This window comes from Dysidea avara, chromosome 8, assembly GCF_963678975.1.
Source record: "Dysidea avara chromosome 8, odDysAvar1.4, whole genome shotgun sequence".
NCBI lineage: Eukaryota > Metazoa > Porifera > Demospongiae > Dictyoceratida > Dysideidae > Dysidea > Dysidea avara.
This window is the reverse complement of record NC_089279.1, coordinates 29,249,506-29,271,395: the sequence shown is the minus strand read 5'-3', so window position 1 is coordinate 29,271,395 and position 21,890 is coordinate 29,249,506. Positions and strand designations below refer to the sequence as shown.

Here is a 21,890-nt window from a genome sequence, read left to right as displayed (position 1 = left end):
CTTAAGGAGCGGGAAATCACTAGTTTCGTGCGCCCGACTAGAGGTTCAGTAGAAAATCAGAAGACGGAATAGTATACGTAGCATGTATACTTAACTAGCGTTTTCTAGATCAAGTTATTTCACGAAGAGCTGTGATTATGAAGGAGGCATTCGTTTTTACTGCGTTCTGCAGCTTCTGCTTCGTTCTGGTCATCGCCAACCCTCTAACGAAAGATCCCGACTTGTCATGTACTGTCGACACTTCTTGCGGTAAGTTGTTAGCAAGACCAATACTGTACATACGTATCTATACATTATCCCATCAGACAAGAGTGATTATGATGTGACAGATCTGAAAATCTCCTTCTCTCCTAACCCACCACAGAAAGGAAGGAATCTCACCATCATTGCAAGCGGGACTGTCAGTAAGTAGCTAGCTGTAACGTTAAAACCTTCATTGGTGCTGATGTCAGAAGTGTCAGCAAAGTAAACTCGGAAATGTGATTAAGTAAAAGGCATAGCTAGTTTTACTTTTGAGTCATGTTGCAATAGAGATAATTATTCTTATAGCTATTGCATAATGTAATCACACATAGTCCAATACAACTAATATTAGCCTGCAAATTAGAGCCTTAGCTAGCTATATCCTTGATTGAAAACACTGGCAATGATTATCAAACTTGAAACCTTTTAGGAGGTCTTCGTGATGGGACTTGGAGTTGTATGCATGCATGTGTCTATATAATTATATACCAGAAATTCGATTTTACAGCTATTGCAATGGATGTTTCACAATAATTAGCTGCATGATTCATGATTCACTGGCACCTTATGGAATTGGTTTAGTTTCTATCTACACAACAGAACCCAGTGTGTTTCTGTGGGCAACCACCTATCCGGCACTTTACTTGTTATCTCCGGCGTGCCACAGGGGAGTATTCTGGGTCCTTTGCTCTTTTTAATATTTATCAATGACCTCCCATCAATTGTCACATCAGATCTATTTGAGTTTGCTGACGATACAAAATTATTCAGACAAATCACATCAACATTAGACATTGAGCATCTCCAAGAAGACATCAATTCATTATTCAACTGGTCCATTAACAACTTTCTCTCATTTAATCTTTCAAAGTTTGTGTTTATGAGCTACCATCGCAAATTCAACTCTACATATCATGTCAACGGTCATTCAATTGATGAGTCCTCCAGCTGTAAAGACCTTGGGATTGTTTTTACTAATTCGCTAACATGGCAAGCACACTATGAAATGATTTCTTCTAATGCCTATAAATCTCTTGGCTTATTGCGTAGGGTCTTCAAGGACTCCAATTGTCCCCAGGCCAGAAAATCTCTGTTTATCACTTTAGTTAGATCAAAGCTACTGTATTGTTCCCCCCTGTGGAGGCCATACCTGTTAAAAGACATTGAATCACTTGAGAAAGTCCAACGAAGAGCCACCAAATTCATATTATCAAACTATCAATCAGACTATAAAACAAGGCTAATACAAACTGGTATGTTGCCACTAATGTACATTTACGAAATTGCCGACATACTATTCTTTATCAAATCCATCAAAAATCCATCAGATAAATTTGACATCTTGAACTATACCAACTTTACTACAGGTTCAACAAGATCTGCTGGCACAAAGTTATACCCCAAGACAGCCCATATCAACCCTATCATGAACTCATATTTTTATCGTTTACCAAGATTATGGAACTCTTTACCAATAATTGACCTATCTCAATCACTAGATGTAATCAAACCAAAGTTGAAAGCATTTTTATGGAATCATTTTTTAGCTAACTTTGATAATACCCCCTGTACTTTTCATTACCTGTGTCCTTGTACCCGCTGCTCCAAGACTCCTGCACCAACCAACTATAATTATTTGTAACTATTATATAAATGTATGCATGTATAGTTTTTGTAGTTAAGTAGTTAGTGCTCTAGGCTACCAGTGCAGGACACTGGTAGTCCTTCAGAATTGTATGTCTCTGTAATCACTATAGCCTCTACTGTATGTAATTCCAATTCTGTAAAGCAATTATTAAATTAAATTAAATTAGATTCTTAGCTCTTTGTCACACTGTATGATCATAGTGGTGCAGTTGCTGTTACTTGCAGTGCATGGTGGAATCATACAGCAAGCTATAATGAGCTATGTAGCTAGTTTTGAGATGTATCTGCAAGTCCCATGCATATGGTGACTCCATAGATACAAGATTACTGAATTAACCATTCATAAATCACTAGATAGTGTTGCATGGTCAGTTCAAATTCAAAAGTCTTTGTATGTGATATTGGTCTTTATTGCATGATTACGCTAAGAATGACCTTGTAAACAGATAGGATATTAACAGATTTCATTCAATCTACTGACAATGAAGAGGCTTTTCTATAGTACTGAAAGCTTATCCTATTGTCCTGTGCACCCATGAATGAAATTACATATTGAATATGAAGGTGGACATGCATCTCAAATACCTTGTTTTATGTATTAGCTACCTAGTTCTCAAATATGTACCTTGTTTTACCTAGTAGCCATACTAGTTATCAGCTACAAAGTTAATCTCAGAGTTAAATGTACAGTTACTTACATTTACATCTTCATCTAAATTTTCATGCTATGTGCTGAAAACAAAAACACATAGCTACTCTATTTATTTATTTATTTATTTATTACTGTGTAGGACTTCATCAAGAAGTATAACACACAGATACAAAAACAAAATCAAAGTAAATTCAGATGATTTAACAAAATGTCCTTAAAACTATTACAACTCATACAGCCACTACACATGCACACAAAACTGTTTTTTTTTTAATTTTTGCTTATAATTGCTATAGCTACAGCATACAGAAAATCTATGTCTCACCTGTGCATTTTACTGTTACTAAAAATATGTTAATACTAAGTATTTTATTACCCATTTATAACGATTTTAGCACCTATGTATAGGTATGTGTATAGTGGTAGTATTAGTTAATCCCACAGTGAGTATGATATCATTGTTACCAAACCTGAGGCCTAGGCCAAAGTTTTGATAACATGCAGATATCCTGTGAGTGTAGGTATGGTTTAAGTAGCTTCTATCCCACACTTTGAAGCATCTGAACAACACGACAATTTCTGAAATTGAAGTATCGGTAACAATGTGTTATGACATACTTTCTATCCCCCACTTTAAAGCATTTAACTTCATAAACAACATGACAATGAGGCTAGATAAACATGTGATGGTTTCAAGTTTTGCTGTGAATACATACGTTATGGTCTGAATGTGCCTTTCATACTAAACTTCCTCTCACCTACTGGGGTTTAACTTCTATTAGGAGGGTAATTATACTCCTACTGTATTACTTTGATGTAGGGCTCCAGTGGGATAGAAATGTTGTTGCTGTGTACATGCTAAATAGCTTACAGTGTTGTCATTTCATATTAGACAGGCAAATTGCTGGTGGTAAAATCAAGGTGACGGCTAAGTATGGTTTTATCACTGTATTGAATCAAAGCTACGATGTATGTGACTTTGCTAAGAAAATGGGCAAAGAGTGCCCAATCCCTGCAGGTAAAGTGATAATGAATATTATTGTTTTAAATATCATTATGTGTATGCATGGTAATCCTGCTTTTTTTGTTGTTGTTTTTTTGTAGTTACTATAAAAGTTGCCTTTATTTTTAATGAAAACGTGCTGCAACACAATATAAGTGGACCCCCCATTTTTTGTTAGAAAATGACAGCTATAAACTGTCATGTGTAACTGGGCCTGCGAAAATAGGGCATGTGGGAACATGATTTTGCCTACTTTTTCAAACTTCCATCACTCATAATTTTTTATAGTATTATGCTATGGCAATACATTTTTCAGTATCTAGTAAGCATTTAATTGGTGTTATGATGCAAGTTACAGAATACAAATATTCCGTCCCAGTACTGCAACATGAACTGTAGTGTAGTTTGTGCCCATGCACATGTCCTGTTTTCGCAGGCCTGGTCACATATACAAATATGCAGTGTCCATTTTTTATGCAGGCCCTTTGAGTGGTTCTAAAACTGTGATGGTGCCTGATAAAATTCCAGGGGTAAGTATCCAAGTATTTGCTATACAATATTTGGAATGTATTGTTTATTGGTAGGGGACATATCTTGTCAGTATCGAAGGCACTGATCAAGGTGGCAAGAATATGATATGTGCCAATATCAAATGTAATGCTTAATAGAAGGAACAATGACTTTGTTGTGGACACTGCTGTTATGCACATACTGTACGCAAGGAAATTTTGACGTATGAAAATTTTGACGAATTCACACTTAAGCAGATTTGACGAATAAAATGTTGACGAAAATCAACAAATTGTAGGCAAAACCTGTACTTTTAAAGGCACTTATAAACATTTGACGAATTTAAATTTGACAAATTAAACTGATTCGTCAAATTTGTCAATTTTTTTTGACGTCAAAATTTCTTGCGTACGGTAACACATGTAGCTAGTAGCTACACAGTAAAAATGAGTAGCAGTGAATGTCACTGCAAATTTTAGTGATCCTCACTAAAAAATTCAGTGATGATTAGCTACTATCTTCAGTATTTTGCCACAGATTTCACTATACTCAATATTTACTGTGTAGGACTTGCATTTTATAAAGCATTATTTATTTTCTGTTGCAAATAAATTGAGATAACACATTATTGTTATGGCAAAAAGTTAGATCATAGATATCACAACTTAGAGGACTTATAATTATGCTGCCAAATACTGAGCAAGCTGCCAATATCTTGCTAACTTATAAGTATAACCCCTGAAGTCATGTTAATCAGTTGAAGAGCATTGAACAATACTTGCAACGACATTTTCAAACCCCTTGACATCATTAAAAGTATTGGGCAGAATACTGGAGTGATGCATTAACTTGATTCACATGATCTAACAACCAACTGCAGGTTAACAACAAGAAAAGTTTAAAGTACATAAAACATCTAAACAGAGACTTGATGGAGCAGCAAACCAACATCAACACTGGCTGAAGCAACAAACCTACGTGACAATCAATACAGGATGGAGCAGCCGGTATTGTAAGGACACTGATGTGGTAGTAGCTATTACCTATTATGCAAGAAATCGTGATTGTATCAGGGGCGGATCCAGGAACTGGCAAGGGGAGGGGCACAAACAGGTTAAGTCGTAGGTAATTGGGGAGAGCCAGATTCTGTTGTTATAGTTAGTTGCTGCATTTTTGAAGCAGCAAATAATCGCCTCTTAGTAGCATTTCACTGTTAATTTTGCCATTTTGGCCTTTGCGATTGGTTGTGAAGTCTTAAAAGCTGTTTAAATAGCTCTGAACGTCTGAAACAACACAATAATTGTTTTTAGAGGCGCTTAGTACGCACGAAGATGCTGGGTAACAATTTCACAGTTAGTTTGACTTTTATTTGCTTTGGTTCAGGTAAATTTGTAATAAATACTAGTAAAATGTGCATATTTTCATGAGTTTTATAAAATGATCTTGGCCTAACATAAAGTTTAGTATATTAATCAGCAGTATGTCTGGCTGTGTGTATGTGTGTGTGTGGGGCATTTGACCCAAATATCCCATCCTGGATCGGCCATTGTGTATATATAACTATAACCTGCATGGTATCGGGCGGATCTAGGATTTTTTGAAAGGGAGGGGGGGGCGCTAAGCTGGACAGGACATAGGTAACTAGCCAGGCATTAGAAGATACCAAGCCTTTTCACAAGGCCCTAGTTCCATATATATTCCACTTCAAAATATGGAAGGAAATGGTGGATCTATTTTCATCCACTTTTGGATTTTTTTTACTCTGTGATCTATCCTTCCAATATTAGATGGAAATAGCTCATTTTCCTATATAGTGACAAAAATCTACAATAAGGTTCCAAAATTGGATGGTTCTGTTCATCCAATTTTGGAATAATCTGTACCAACTTTATATTCATCCAAAATTGGATGGTTGTGGTCATCCACTTTTGGAATAATCTATACCAAATTTATAATCATCCAAAATTGGATGGTTCTGGTCATCCACTTTAGGAATACTCTGTACCAAATTTATAATCATCCAAAATTGGATGGTTCTTGTCATCCACTTTTGGAATAATCTGTACCAAATTTATAATCATCCAAAATTGGATGGTTATGGTCATCCACTTTTGGAATAATCTGTACCAAATTTATAATCATCCAAAATTGGATGGTTCTTGTCATCCACTTTTGGAATAATCTGTACCAAATTTATAATCATCCAATAGTGGATGGTTCTAGTCTTCCAATATTGGAATAATCTGTACCAAATTTATAATCATCCAAAATGAGTCTTCCAATTTTGAAATAATCTGTACCAGATTTATAATCATACAAAATTGGTCATCCAATTTTGGAATAATCCTTACCAAATTTATAGTTATCCAAAATCGGTATCCAATCTTGGAATAACGTGAACTAAATTTATAACCATCCAAAAGTGGATGGTTCTTGTTATCCAATTTTGGAATAATCTGTACCAAATTTATATCCATCCATAAATGGATAATTCTGGTAGTCCAATTTCACCATTAGCATACCTGCACTAAATGCATGATCTCCCATGTTTCATCACTTTTTATTTCTATGATCCGAAGTGAAACTTAAAATTCCTTGTACTTGCACTCATGGCGAATGATAAGTTAGAACAAATTTGCTTACTTCTATTGTTTAAGGTTTGGTGCAAAATTACAAATGACTTTCATTTGCAAATTAAAATCATTAATGCATTACTACTAATCAACACCTTATACTGTCAGCAAAAAGAAATGAGACACAAATAAAGATAACTCCATGATGAATACCTTCATGCCATCAAATTAATTTTGCATCTGAGCATGTGCTCCAATGATCAACCTTATGCTTCATTTTCCGGCATGTTCTGCCTGTTACACAGCAATGCAAATGGAGAGAAGTGCAGCTACAGGGGGTTGTGGAGAATATGGGTAATTACACATAGGGAAGCCATTATATGCTACCAGGAATTGACACCTTAAGCTATCAATGAAGAGAAATGGGGCAAAAAGGAGCACAAAGGCTACTTAGTTAAGTCCATGATGCATGCATTGTTACTTACTGTCATATGCCAAAAGGCACCAGAGGGGATGAAGTGACATTAAACAGTGAAAAACCAAGCTTGTAGCCTTAGCCATTATTGAACTAAGATGAATTTGTCAGTCAGTCAGCAGAAAATTCCATTATATAGAAACTTGAAAAACTTTATTGTAACTTATTGCAAGCATTTCAAGTCACATTTTTAGACTTTGCTATACCTCACCAATACTGCCAAGGCACTATGAAGGTATTGTGAGGCTGGTTTCTGGTCAATATTTTTATTGTGAAAACATCCTTAATACTGTTCTACCATACTGTATGATCGTGAACAATGATACATAAGTTGGATTGCTGTGATTCGTTATTTTCAGATTGTAAATATGAATTTAATACAAAGTATTCCAAAATTGGATGACAAGAACCATCCAATTTTGGATGATTATAAATTTGGTATAGATTATTCCAAAATTTGGATGACAAGAACTATCCAATGTTGGATGGATATAAATTTGTTACAGATTATTCCAAAAGTGGATGACAAGAACCATCCAACTTTGGATGATTATAAACTTGGTACAGATAACCATCCAATTTTGGAACCTTATTGTATATTTTCGTCACTATATAGGAAAATGAGCTATTTCCATCCAAAATTGGAAGGATATATCACAGAGTAAAAAAACATCCAAAAGTGGATAAAAATAAGTCCACCATTTCCTTCCATTTTTGGAAGCGGAACATACCTCCCTAGTTCATATAGTATCCATGGTAAATTTAGCTATTTGGAATATATAGTGACTATATTAGTGTGCAACCTAGGGGGGTCTGGGGGCATGCCCCCCCCCCCCCCAGGAAATTTTTGAAAACTAGGTCCTCTAAAGGTGAATCTGAGAGTACGTATTTTTAGCAACTTTTCAGTGGAAAATAATGGAATTTCAGTTTATTATGTATCTTTCAAATTTTGCTTTTCCATTAAATCAAGACTGATTGTAATATGCATTGAGTATAATATGATAATCTTTTCATTTGTGGCTACCAAGAATTTAGATATAGCTAGCTATGTGCCATAATGCATCAGCTCCTCTTGGCCATGCTCTAATCAGCTAAATCTGTGAGGCAAAAACATGTATAACTAAGTAGTAGTGGTGCTGAACGTCACAATTATTAGTATGCATGCTCCATAGCCTAGTGACACTTTTGTTAGCCATAACACCAATAAAGTGTACTGAAAAGCAGAATGCAGTGAAGGGTACTAGTAGCTATTAGCTAGTCCACTGGCAATCCTTAGCAAAGTGCAACTATATTATTTATGGGCTTTCTGAATTTGTTGTTGTGATAGTCAATTTATTATATCTGCCGCATTATGAGGACTGAACTATAGGCTAGCTACAAATGCCAGCTACAAATGCCAGCACCATAACCCACAGCATGGGGTCATATCAGAAGGTAACTGATACATATTTTACATTCTACAACAAAAGTGGGTGAATATGCTATAGCTGCCTTACGAGTAGAGTTGCACCGATATGCATTTTTTCACATTTGCCGATACCGATTATTTGCCTATTCCTGTAACCGATATGCCGATATTTACCGATATTCTTCATTTCTTCAGAACAGAGGAGGAGGAGGAGCAGAAAATCACCTAAAGTTTATGCGTATAAACTGCATTTGTAATGATAATGTAATCAATGTAATTAATTACGTGGGCGGCCGACTTTTACAATGTTTTACACAGTTTTGCTAGTATCTCCTTTCATGGAAAAGGAAGCCAAGTAGTTATAAAACAGCTAATCAAACAGTGTTTTAGTGGGACTACAGACCCTTTGTGAAGAGTGATCAACTAATTGCGTGGGCGGCCGATAAATATACACAGCCTACTATAGCCTTGCAACCACATTTGTGCAAACAAACAAACTCAAATAGTTACAAAACAGTTACAACAAACCACTTACTGCTACATTCACCACCTTCTTTACTTTCACCTGTTCATTGTCGTCAACTTAACGATTGATTGTGGGTTTCGGTTAACCGGCAAGTTATTTCCGCTTCGTAGCCGATACCGATACTTGTAAAATTAGCTAATATCGGTTGTTACCGATAATTCAACCGATTATCGGTGCAACTCTACTTACGAGACTGCAAATTGCCAAAAGACTACAGTTCAGCTGAGTTGGTAGCTAGCTACATATTATACTGAAGCTGATAGATCTAACCAATTAAACTAACTAACACTTTTTGAATCATATAATTCATTTAAACCACTCTAATCACCTCTTATAACCAAAGTGGAAAACACCGCTACTCATCTGAATAAAACAAAACCCACAATTAAAACTTTTATAACTGGAAATGCAACCCACAATTGAAACTTGTTTTTGAATAACTCTTGAGGAAAAGGAAGTTATATTCTCCTGGAAACAGAGTTGAACAATAGGTATAGTTACATAGACATTATTTGTGTTGGTAGTGATACATAGTTCCTGAAATAAGTCTGCTTTTATACACATAGAAGATTTAGGGTTTTATTGGCTAAGTACTAACTTAGAAAGGAAAGGGGGGATACAGCCCCCTTATCCCCCCCCCCCCCCCAATCCGCCCCTGGGTATTCCATACTCATGAGTGTTGTGCGTTCCTCCTATATGTGCTGCATAATGATTGATAAGTTAGCAAGATATCGTAACATTGTATAGAAATGCGATGCAAAAAATAATTAAGATCATCAGACTATATATAGCAAATGAGTGCATGGTACCAGTTATGCATTCCATTTTCTCAAATGTCTGTTAATGGTTTGCCAATATAGCTGGTTAAGTGTCTCCACTTGTGAAGGTTACAAGCAATTATGTCTTAGATATTTCAGGTATACAGTGTATGCACATGCCACTTGTACTTTACTGATATATAGTGTTATAGACAATATAGAGAAAGCATGCATGCATCGGTGTTGTTAGAGTACATAATAAAGAATAGATATAGTTACTTCTGTCGTTATTGTCTATGTATAAAATGAAATTGATGATAAAGAAATCTTTATGCACAATACACATCAATTCATATGTGCTACAATATTATACTCCTTAGTAGTGTTCAATAATTTGATTAAAATATTACAGTGTAATTCATGTAATTTCACCAAGCTAATACCTAGAAGACTATAATATACTATTGTTGCCAACCATTCAGCTCTGTACTTTCACACTTTATTTATCTTGAATATACAGGTACCATGCATGTCAGGTATCATGCATGTCAGGTATCAGGTAATCAGGTATTCTTTCTCCTCGGTTCCTCCTGCAGCAGCATGCAGCAGCAGCAGCAGCAGCAGCAGCAGCAGCAGCAGCAGCAGCAGCAGCAGCAGCAGCAGCAGCTCAAGACGTGCAGACCAGCGTTGAAACCGGGTCACTACTGCTGACCCGGATGACCCACTGACCCGGATAGCAATCCGGGTCAGACCCGGATTTGACCCGGATGTGACCCGGATTGACCCGGATTAAATTAAGTCGAGGCGCGCGATAAAAGCTATGTTTCGGGTATTCTCGAGCGAGCGAGACTACGTTTTGAGCGTTCGATTCGTGTTGAGTAAACAAGTAGTTATGTGATAACTAAGCCGGTAAGTTCATAATTTAAAATCAGTCAGTGGGTTTGGTTCCACGTAGCTACTGTGAGTTTACAGACAGCAATTGGGTGTGGCTTCATACATACTTAGTATTGCAATTTCCCAATATATTAAAATGGGTGTGGCTCACAAAAGTACTTAATATCCTGCTGCAAGACTAGACCTAGACTATATACAACTCATACATTAATCGATTAGTGGGCGTGGCTCCACGTAAGCTTGCAGACTGAAACGGACACAGTTTCATGCTACAGACTGCACTTACTAATAAATGAGCGTGGCTGAGCGTATGTTTGTAACGCGATAAGTGGGCGTGGCTCATGAAAGAGCTACGCGACTAGCGTTTATAGGTTCCACGTCGCCAAACGATCAATTTCGTTTCTCACGTGATCCAATCCGGGTCAGACCCGGATAATTTGTAAACCGGGTCAGACCCGGATGACCCGGAGAAAATGTGACCCGGTTGACCCGGATGACCCGACCCGGTTTCAACGCTGGTGCAGACAGCATATGAAGCGAATATCCTTTCGACACCTCGTCACTGGCGTCACATCATCAAAGCAATTGGCAGAATACTCGAGTGCTGCAGTAATGTGATACATCTTGATCTAACAACAACCAGTTGAACCATAACCAACTAGAAATGATATTACAACACATGAGACATCTACAGAGACTTGATGTTCATTGCTAATTGCACTCAGTACAATTGCTAACACTCGTTGGTGCCTCACATTGGTGCTACAATCTGTCTGTGAATGCTATCCCACTATCCCACTAGGGACAATGCTGAATGAACTTACAATCTGGAATATACAGTGTAAGGATGTGCTACTGAATAGATGACATTGACTCTTCTACTAGCTCCATAGAATCATGGTTGCATTGCCGGATATCAAATGTATTTAAACCATGTAATTTGAACATCATCATGTCAACAGATAATGATTTTTTATTCAGAGAGAGTGCTATATTGGAGGAATAGCACAAGTCACGATATAATGTAGCTATAATCTGGTACTGTTGGTTATCTCAAGTTGTACAAGAGGTTTAAAATGCCACTGGATCTTGTCCCTGTGTTCCCAGTATTTCAAATGGAGTTTGGTAAAACGGCCAACCTCCAGTATGTTGGTACCAGTAAGTTTGGATTACCCAAACTATCGTTACTATTGGCTGATTGTGCTCATGGTAGCAAGGTATCTCACACAGCTTTACTGAAAGTGAAGCCCTCAAGTGTGCATGTAGATCAGCTAATTTGCGGCATTAGCAGCCTTAAAGTTGTGACCGAATTAGATATATTAATCATAATAGGCGGATTTCATTTGATACAATTTACCTCAATTAATTCTTGACAGTTGGTACAGCTAACTTTTGCATGCCCCAATCCTCAGCAACTGAATTTAGATAACAACAAAGATGGTTTGAAAAGTTTACAAGGTCTTCGTACTATTGCCAACTGCTGTCATAACTTATGAAGACTAAACTTGATGGGTGTACCAGTTTCTGAGGTAGAGAATTGTGGAGGATATTGAGTGATTTGAAGTTAACCCACTTAGCAGTTAGCTTGTGTGTCTTATTACCATTGGGAGAAAATGACAAGAAAATACTCTCTAGGTTGTTTCAGAAATGTACAAGCTTGCAAGCATTAGAGTCCGGACAAATTCTGTGATGATTGTGAACGTAGATTCATAGGCAGCAGCCTGTTGGTAATATCATATTTCCCATCACTTATCCACTTTATCAATACTGCCTATTGATGCTTCCATAACACTACACTTACAGACATATTCGCTAACTGTAATAGGATCAAATACTTAAGACTTAGACAGCAGATTATTGTATGTCCTACCCCAGCTCGTAGTTGCTGTAATTTGCAACAGTTGTGTGTTAAATCCAGGGACACTCACCTTCCTGGTGCATTTATGAGTACGATATTAGCTCATGGTGGACTGGTTCATGTATACTGTGTGTAAATTCATTTGATAAAAGTACTGTGTATAACATTTGATACAAATGGTGTTGCTATTTTAGTGAAGAACTCTCCTGAGTTGGTGACATTCCATGCTTATGTGGTCCTGTATGATCGTAAAACAGACAAACAGATTACACAGTATCAAAATCTTGAAGTTAATCTCAAAATAAAATCACAGAAAGAAAAATCTTTAAAGTTGAGAGTTTCCTGTTGTTTGCAGACTAAGATGAAAGGAGTCCATGTGAAAAAGACTACTACTTAGATTTGATGTCATTGTGGCGTACACCTTCACTCGTGTACACCTTCACTTCTTTCATAGTTGTGTATTTTCGCACTATAAAATTATGGTATATATTACTATCTTACAATATGTTATAGGTTCTCACCCCTGGTCTTTCTAATTCATGGCCCAGCATCACACAAGTTAAAACAGCAGGTGGAAAAGAAAGTAAAAAACACATGCCTCAAATAAACAAGCACAACCACATGTACCAAAGGGTTTTGCAATAGCTATACTAATCATAATTATTCACGTGATATTATTGCATTTTTCAACACTTCAGCTCGCAAATGTTTAAACTCAATATCCTAGAGACAAGCTATGCAGAACCATGATAGTAGTAGACTAGCTACAGTCAAGTAAATTTTTTCAATGAGGTTGCCACATGATGAGGTAGTTATTCCAATCAGTCTTGCACTAGTTCCCCTATTATAATTATCTCTATAGTGTGGAGTAGTTGACAGTTCTATTAGAGTATTACAATTTTAGCAACTCTTAATCCTTACTGAACTTTGACCACTTCTGAAATAGATCAGAATAGCTAACTAGGGCCATGTCCGTAATAACTCATATTTGATGCATATCATATATATATGCCTACCCATTATTAATACAAGAAATCACGAATGCATATACATTATAATCTAGTTGGCATGTGACACCTGGCATTTCACATAGTATACCACACCCATCGATATTGTGCTTTCCTCCTATATGTCGTACCTAATGATCGATAAGTTAACAAAAGACTATAACATCAGTAGTGCAGTCAGCAAGTGACACATAAATGAAGATTGTGTAATTATGCAGAGTAGCTACATACACTACCGCAATGCATCATTGAATTTCCATGAAGATACTGTACGTATGTGTGATATAGATGTGCATGCACCGTGGAATCACTGGTTTTATCAGCCATGAAACTTTATCTTTGCAAAATTTATGAACATCTATACAGATTCCATGATATTTAACATGGTAGCTATTTATACCCATAGCGTTATTGATTTAGAAACAGGTAGACTACTTGGAATGGCCTTAGTTAGCTACTTGTAACTTGAGATTGTGGATTTGAGTACTACTTATTACAATGATTGTCAGTATAGAAATGAAAATGTAAATATTGATTTTGCTCAAAGTGACTTCTTGTTGAGTAGACACTGGTATGCCAAGACCACACTGGTTATACGTTCTATTTTCTCAAATTTCTCATAATGTTTGTTGTAGCTTGCTGATTGTTATTAAAGTTAACTGTTTCTAATTGCAAGCAAGTCTTGGTATAAAATGCATATGCATGCAAATTGTTACACTTGCAATCTAATTGTGTAGCATTAGGGCACACATGCATGGGCCAGCATAGTTGGAGTATATACATATTGACTAGTAGATAGTTATATATTTTTTGTTTCATTGTAATTGTCTGTGTATATGCTGAAACTGACAGTCTTCATACAGTATACACATCAGTTCATATACACAACAATATTGTAGTGATCAATAACGTGATTGAAATATTACAGTATCCTTCATACAATTATGCCTTGAAAGACTACTATTGTTGTCAACCATTCAGCTCTGTACTTTCATACTTAATTCATGTTGAATGAGGTATGTCAGTAAGTGAAAATAAACGTACTGTATATGTAACACATGCAGTTATACATGTGTATATGTGAATAAATATATAAACCATGTACAACAAACAATATATGTGTACTCACAAGTTGAGAGTTTGTTGTGGTAGCTAATAATTATTATGGGGTGTATAAAACTTATAGTAATTTTTGTATCTCTGCTTACAAGTAGTGAAGAGCTACAAGGACAGAAAGTGACTTGTTGGGAAGGATCTTGCGGTTGAGTATAGTTGCACCACTTTATGCACGATTGTAGGATATGAATTTAATTTTTACAGCTAAGCGGACTGCTTGGATACAAAATATTAAAGTGGATTTCAACCCATATCCTCCTGTAATCGGAGAAGATATATTGATACAACTAAATGGCACAATATGTTAGTTACCATGAATTATAAAACACGTTTATTTGACTGAATAAAATGCACTTTCTTGTTTGAATAATTTGTTGTTGATTTACAGTGGAGAAAGTGACCAGTGGACGAATGTACGTCGAAGTACGTTTCAATAATTTGCCACCATTAAGGGAAACATACGATTTGTGCTATGCATTGTTACAATTCATAAAAGTGAAATGTCCACTACTAGCAGGTCAGTCATTCATTTCAGTACAATTATGAAGTTTCATATTCTGCATGTGTACATTTCATTACAGAAGATGCTAACTGGAAAATTCAGTATAAAGTACCAAACTCTATCATTCCAGTAAGCTATGAATGTGTAAAGAATTATACAGTCACTATACAGTTGATTGTAAGAGTGAGTAACCACTAGACTAAGTGTGTATAACTATTTACATTATAGGATGTGTATTATGAATGGGTTTTGTACAGGGTAACTACAGTGGAACAGTCACAGCTACTGATCAGATGAATAATCTGCTATTTTGTCTAAATTTACAATGTATAGTTAGATGATCACTCTAAGCTAGCTAATGAGTGAGTGGATCAATGTGTGACAATTGAACTAGCTATATGTTTGTATAAATTTTTTTTATTAACATACACAGATAACAGAGTTAGCTAAAGTACATAAATAATTATAGCTACTGTATGTACTGGCATCTCAATTATGAACAAGCTTTAAGCACACAGTATATTATGGTGATACAAATACGTACTATGTATATATGTTATAATTATTATTATAGCCACAAATAAAAATACAGCCCTTCATATCACAGTAGGAGTAGTTATAGGTATGAGTCTGAGATGAAGCCAAGGATGCTGTTGTGATGTAACTGGCAAGTGAAAGACTTGCAGGGACTTGTGCAGCATTACCTATACATTTTTATTTGCTGTTGACAATGATGTATATCAAAGCTGAAAATTAAATACCTCACTGGACTGTGTAATTCTAGTAAACTTTTTGAAGTATGACTGTTTTAAAATAATTTCTTTTATAAGGCATATACAATGTGATTGTATGGCTCTGCAAAAAAACAGACTTTCCAATCATTAACAAAGGATAATAAGCTACTTAGTTGTATGGTGACTAGTTCACTATAAGCTAAGCATTATTAGCTATAATTTTACCACAAAATATAAATTTTTACTGAAAGCATGTTGTCAGGGGAGTTAATGTCTTGAAATGCATGCAGCATGTATGTAGGAGCATTTAATAGCTGTTGAAGTTTTATGGAACAAAATTATATGATGCATTTAAAGTACAGTGCAAGTTTATAGTAACCAACATGAAACTTACATTGCATGGTTTTTCCAAAGGACCACGACAAACAAAATCTTTATATAAACAGCAGAGTCAAACATATAGACTAAGGCTGGATTTTTAGTGTTCAACGATAGAGTTATTATATATATATACTCACATAGCTACCTGTGACTATACCTTGAATTATATACCTGTATAAGTTGTTTTACTCCAGAACACACATACACACACACACACACAAACACACACACATACACACACACACAAACACATACCACACACACACATACCACACACACACATACCACACACACACACACACACACACACACACACATACCACACACACACACACACACACACACATGCACAACACACACACGTACACACACAACTACACACACAACTGTACACACACACACACACAACTGTACACACACACACACACACACACAACTGTACACACACACACACACACATACCACACACACACACACACATGCACAACACACACACATACACACACAACTACACACACACACACACACACACACACACACACACACACACACACACACACACACACACACAATGAGTAAGTTGTTAATAACTTTTTCAAGTAACAGTATATACTTGTATTAAAGTATTTATGTAAAAAAAGCAAATTACGGCATATCCTTGGAAATTTTGTCTGTGAAACAATAGGTTTTCATTAGTGCCGATTGTGAAAACAATATATTCATAATTATTCCATAGGTATGTGAACTATGGATAGCTAACTTATCCTAAACACTTTCAATAGTTTAATATTCATTGCCATTAAATTCAGTGGCTAAATTCAGGTGCCGCTGTAAGCCATCCCAAGTCGCCATGCCAGCTGCCAGTACATTCCAAGTCACCATGCCATGCGTTCAGGAGGATTATTAACAGAGGTAGACTGTTTTCATGTTGTAACACTGTTTGTTTGTACTGTGTTTGTATTTAACTACCCAGTAACAATAAATAAAATATTATCTCCCGTAGCTGTGAAGCACCAATCACTACTGTATAGCTACCATTCAGTGTGCACACCACTGATGTGTCATATCCATTAGTATTCCTTTGAAGGCGCTACCACCTTTCACAGAAATCTGCTACACATTTTATTTTATCTTGCAGTGTATCCAAGACACCATGTGACCATTGTCTGACATATCGGCCCATCTCATACTTAAAAATGTAACTCAGTGGATGAGTCAGATAATGGTTGTGTGTGTCACATAGCGGAAATACTCAGCTTCGTTTGTCCCAGATTGATACCACTGTGGTCTGCCCTTGGCAACTCCAGCCATGTCTTAATCCATCACCTTGATCCATCCACTTTTAAACGACTGGTATCACATGAGGAGGACACAAGTTGTGTACAGATGCATAAATTAATATCCTAGACTTAATTAAGCGTTCATTGGTTAGTATGAATTCTTAGAGCCTGCTATATATGTATAACATCTGATTATAATTGCATTTATGTGCCAACATGCACACACTGTACCGGTCCTGCACTGCCTTATTGGTAGGTTGTCCCGTTAGTAATTGTACTTTGTTGTATTTGCCCCGGGCCTAGTAATAATAATAATAATAATAATAACATTGTCTAATAACAGTCAATTGGTTATGATTTTAAGCCAGATGAACACTTACAGCCAGTCAGCAGTAGGTGTTTCTTGAAATTGTTCGCCTAAAACACGTCTGTATGTTATGTCTGTAACACTCACATGAGCAAAATGTTTACATTACAAGCACTGAGTATACAGTGGAACCTGTTAATCAGGAAACTTGAAAATGAGGACATTTGTGAAATCAGGACACTTGGAAATGGCCCAAAGTATCCGTTAGTACACAAAGTGACCTGACACATAATCAGGACACTTTTGGTCGGTTTGTACTGTAGATTGCTATCCCACTATATATAGGGACCTGCTAATCATAATTACCACTTGGTTGCTAGAAAACACTACACTCCTACATCCCAATGGAGTAGCTATTTTATTGTGCAAGGCTGACTCACTTTAGCAGTGGACATTTACTCTAATAACAGCAGTAATACAGCATCGACTGTATACACCCCAATATACCTTGTCCTACCATGACCAATCAAACAGCAGGAAATTATGATGAGAAATGTTATATTAGCCTCAGGCATCTGGATTCAGTAGAAATGGACTAAAGTAAATAATAATAATAATAACTTAGTGTCTATCATATAGTATGGTAGCACTTGCACAGTATACCTACTTAAGTCATGAAGTGTCCAAATGTCCACTAGTATATCTGCAGGTATAGGTAATCCCTTTGTTTTATCACTTTTTATTTTTTGATATCTAATTGAGCCTATGTTTTCGTGTTCTCACTATAACTTCTACCCATACAGGTGGCTGTAGGCCTACAGTATGTATTATATGATTGTGTTACAACAATAGTTAAAAGTAAGATATGCAATTATCATTCACAAATGAATTCGAAGTGAAATATGTACATACATTGTAAAAAGGTACATGTTTAACAAATTTCTTTATACTGTTGTACTGGGTCAGTAAGATCAGTGTAGAAGAGTTAATTGAAGTGTGAAAGTTTAGGTCTGTGGTAGGTATGTATGTATACCTCTTAATCAACATGCACAGTGACCTCAGTAACTTGTGCAATGTCTTCTAGTGGAATTATATTGTTATTGTTATACATAAAGTTTTGACTGCCACTTCGTGTGGATCTACCACTTTGTGTGGATAAACGAATGGTGTGCCGCCTTTTTCTCAGTGACTGTCTGAATACTGTTACACCTCTCTCTGTCCTGCACACTCCAAAAGATGATGTACCATATTCTGGCTGTTCCAGATGAGACTCTTCCTGACAAAACTCTGCAGCAGTGTGATTGAACATCACAGCTGTCTTCTGTGGAGCAAAGAAATCCAGAGCCCAAATCAGACATCCAATGAAAATGCAAAAAAACCCAGTGAACAGGGAAAAGTAAAATGATGAGCCAAAAGTTGGATGCAGTCTGTCCTCAGCATTAAATGGTATTACAAGCTCCGGGTCGTTCATGATAATTATCCCATAAAAGAAGACAGCCAATATCATAATAGCTCCTAGCAAAACCATGGCTATAGCACCAAGTCTAACTACCAGCCAAAACAGTATTATAGTAACCAGGTAAACAGCAAAGGCTAACCTACAAGGAAGATTAACTACATAATCTTATAGATTTCATAGGTAATGAACTTACCAAAGCAATATGTGGGTAATCCAGCCTGCAAGACGGAACTTTCTTCCCCAACGCATCTGCCCTTCATCAACAGTAAAGTATCCAGCTACCCACTGAATTGGATAAGGAACACCATTAACTTTCTTTGCACGGAACTCCTGGTTAAATTGTCCTGCATCTGGACCAAACCCAATATGACCCTGCACCCAAGGATCAGCCCATCTGAATGCCTCATTGTAGAAGATATGCTCATTGTGCTGATATTCCGGTACACCTGAAATTCAAGCCAGCGAGTAAACAGTCAACATAATGACAAAATAGTCTACCTTTCAAAGTAACATTGATGCCACGCAATCCAATATACAGGCCAATGTCAGCAGTGATGTCAACTTTAGAAAATGCCTTGTACTTAGTATGCACTCCCTTCATCTTATCTACATACCACCCATAGCCAAAGTTACACTCTGCAAAAAGAAGTGCGTAAGTGTAAATTACTATCCATTCATAAATTTATAACATGCAAGAACTGCATTATGTGCATACACAACAATATTACACACTGCACATTTGTAGACTTAAACATTCACACTCCTGTAAACTGTTTCTCTATGAACAGCAATAGCTCTAACTGTCATATGTAGACTGAGACTATCCTAATGCATAACATGGCTTTTGTCAATAAACATAATCTGGTAGGCTAAACAAACATCTAAGCTGGTGTTGCACAATGAGATGACATATAAATACTGAGCAGGTAAACAAATACCTCAATCAGTGTATATACAGAGTTCTTATCACTTAGGAAGTTAGACTAAATGCTAAATTTACAAAATGGCCAGCTGTATTTAGAGTTGTATGTAATTCTTCAACACCATTCCCTGAAACCATATTATTCAGGGTGTTATAACATCAGTAGTGTAGCATCTTGAAACTACTGATAGCTATTACACTATTAATATACGAACTTTCACCTGGGCTTCCATTCATTTTATCACACTGTCTTTATAGCTAGTGGACACTGATCTCTATTTACACAGGTAGCTATATACAACAGCTGCACAACGTATTTGGAAAGTTATATTAAAATAAACATAATACTAAGTTTTGATACCCTACCAGTCAAATCAAAGTTTATCATAATTCTCTGTGTATTAGCACCATAAGCTTGATACAAAGATTCCTGTATTACTTGGAGGAAGACAACTTTGCATGAACCTTAACCATAGCAACGTTAACTCAGCAACAAACTTTAAGGCACATTGCTATGCTAATACAAGTTCACACTCCCTGTTTTTGTTGATAACACTTGCTACATGGGCTCGCTGCTTTAATATTTTAGTAGCACAATGAATCTCTTAACACCAAAACTGTTAATCAAAGAGCTAGTGTGCTTTGATATGAGCAAGAACAAGTAGCTAAGCTTTAAAATTTTTCATGACATGTTTACGACATGAAAACATGCTTGCTCCAGTACAAGACCATGAGTGTGAACCCAAGTACACCTCACTAATTCTGGCAGGGTTCATTGGTTCAAGCAAAAATACAACCTGACTGCAGTAAATATATAATTTCAGCAGGTAAACTTTTTGTCAGTATGGAAATTTCTATACCACATCATCATACATCTAATGCATCAATGTTATATGCCCCAACTATAAATTACGTAGCTAGCTACCGTTTATTTTCCAACTCAGTTCTAACAGAAGGTGCCGGCATGTTGAAAATTAATCACCTCGATGTAGTTGCGGATGGTTATAGCTAAGCATAAACAATCTACTTTTAGCTAAGTACATGTAGCTACTAGCTATAAAGTCTAATTGACGAAAACAACTTAGTTGACAACTCCCCACCTACTGACGTACTTTCCCACCCGCTGCCCAAGATATATAGGTGGGGTGCTACCAAGTCTGGCAGCGGCCCCGCCCAAATGCTGGTCTACTCATACTCTCATACAAATGCAGCACAGTAAACTTACCCAAAAGTACAAGTCCGATCCATAATGCCGTGATCACTCGAACTGTGGCCCAAATTCGCTGAAAAAAAGAACACTAAGTTGAAGCCAGCCGTCACAGCTACACGTATACCTTACGTAGCTAGCATCTAACTAGCCACAGTACACAGTATAGCTACACTTCATAGCTAGCTACCTCCCATCCTCTGATTCCGGCAATGATCAGGATGAAGGAGAAAGCAATCATGGCACAGGCCACAGCAAAGGCGATCTCTAGGCCATCAGTTGTACATGGTGTCTTGTTAGCAGGGTAGAGAGTTGGAGCTGGCTGTTTTCTAAAAGAACCTCCCATTGCAATCGTTTACTGGCTGTAAATCGCGTTCAATGATTTGAAACTTTAGCTAGCTATTGATTGAGCACAAAACAAAAAAATA

The 21,890-nt window shown here is 36.6% G+C and overlaps 3 protein-coding genes across 5 annotated transcripts; 2 read left to right on the top strand and 1 right to left on the bottom strand.

Moving 5' to 3' along the window:
• Positions 1-4,301, top strand: LOC136263995 (putative phosphatidylglycerol/phosphatidylinositol transfer protein DDB_G0278295). Its single transcript, XM_066058669.1, has 5 exons — positions 1-249; positions 306-404; positions 3,435-3,560; positions 4,026-4,075; positions 4,130-4,301. The coding sequence occupies exons 1-5, from the start codon at positions 138-140 to the stop codon at positions 4,208-4,210; spliced, it is 468 nt and encodes a 155-aa protein (XP_065914741.1). The 5' UTR covers positions 1-137; the 3' UTR covers positions 4,211-4,301.
• Positions 4,302-10,632: 6,331 nt separating this feature from the next.
• LOC136264347 (putative phosphatidylglycerol/phosphatidylinositol transfer protein DDB_G0285639) lies at positions 10,633-15,667 on the top strand. 3 transcript variants are annotated; one of them, XM_066059062.1, is made up of 5 exons: positions 10,633-14,815; positions 14,875-14,973; positions 15,059-15,187; positions 15,252-15,349; positions 15,401-15,667. In XM_066059062.1, exons 1-5 carry the CDS (start codon positions 14,719-14,721, stop codon positions 15,467-15,469), a joined length of 492 nt encoding a protein of 163 aa, XP_065915134.1. In that variant the 5' UTR covers positions 10,633-14,718; the 3' UTR covers positions 15,470-15,667. The 3 variants fall into 3 exon arrangements, with proteins under 3 accessions (XP_065915134.1, XP_065915136.1, XP_065915135.1); XM_066059064.1 differs by having other exon boundaries at positions 10,648-14,815; positions 15,252-15,375; positions 15,430-15,656; XM_066059063.1 differs by having other exon boundaries at positions 10,652-14,815; positions 15,252-15,301; positions 15,430-15,657.
• A 3,059-nt stretch (positions 15,668-18,726) lies between these two features.
• LOC136264279 (dual oxidase maturation factor 1-like) lies at positions 18,727-21,890 on the bottom strand. The gene is made up of 5 exons (XM_066058985.1): positions 21,653-21,890; positions 21,481-21,538; positions 19,832-19,969; positions 19,527-19,779; positions 18,727-19,472 (listed from the first exon to the last, which is right to left on the bottom strand). The coding sequence occupies exons 1-5, from the start codon at positions 21,806-21,808 to the stop codon at positions 18,911-18,913; spliced, it is 1,167 nt and encodes a 388-aa protein (XP_065915057.1). The 5' UTR covers positions 21,809-21,890; the 3' UTR covers positions 18,727-18,910.

Coding starts and splice junctions, on each gene's coding strand:
- LOC136263995 (XM_066058669.1), top strand. CDS start 138: ATGAAGGAGGCATTCGTTTTTACTGCGTTCTGCAGCTTCTGCTTCGTT. Junction 3,561..4,025: donor AGAGTGCCCAATCCCTGCAG/GTAAAGTGATAA, acceptor TTTTTTATGCAG/GCCCTTTGAGTGGTTCTAAA. Junction 4,076..4,129: donor TGCCTGATAAAATTCCAGGG/GTAAGTATCCAA, acceptor GTTTATTGGTAG/GGGACATATCTTGTCAGTAT.
- LOC136264347 (XM_066059062.1), top strand. CDS start 14,719: ATGGGGTGTATAAAACTTATAGTAATTTTTGTATCTCTGCTTACAAGT. Junction 14,816..14,874: donor TTGTTGGGAAGGATCTTGCG/GTTGAGTATAGT, acceptor TAATTTTTACAG/CTAAGCGGACTGCTTGGATA. Junction 15,350..15,400: donor CAGTCACTATACAGTTGATT/GTAAGAGTGAGT, acceptor TTTACATTATAG/GATGTGTATTATGAATGGGT.
- LOC136264279 (XM_066058985.1), bottom strand. CDS start 21,808: ATGGGAGGTTCTTTTAGAAAACAGCCAGCTCCAACTCTCTACCCTGCT. Junction 19,970..21,480: donor GATCGGACTTGTACTTTTGG/GTAAGTTTACTG, acceptor TTCTTTTTGCAG/AGTGTAACTTTGGCTATGGG. Junction 19,473..19,526: donor ATTACCCACATATTGCTTTG/GTAAGTTCATTA, acceptor TCTTCCTTGTAG/GTTAGCCTTTGCTGTTTACC.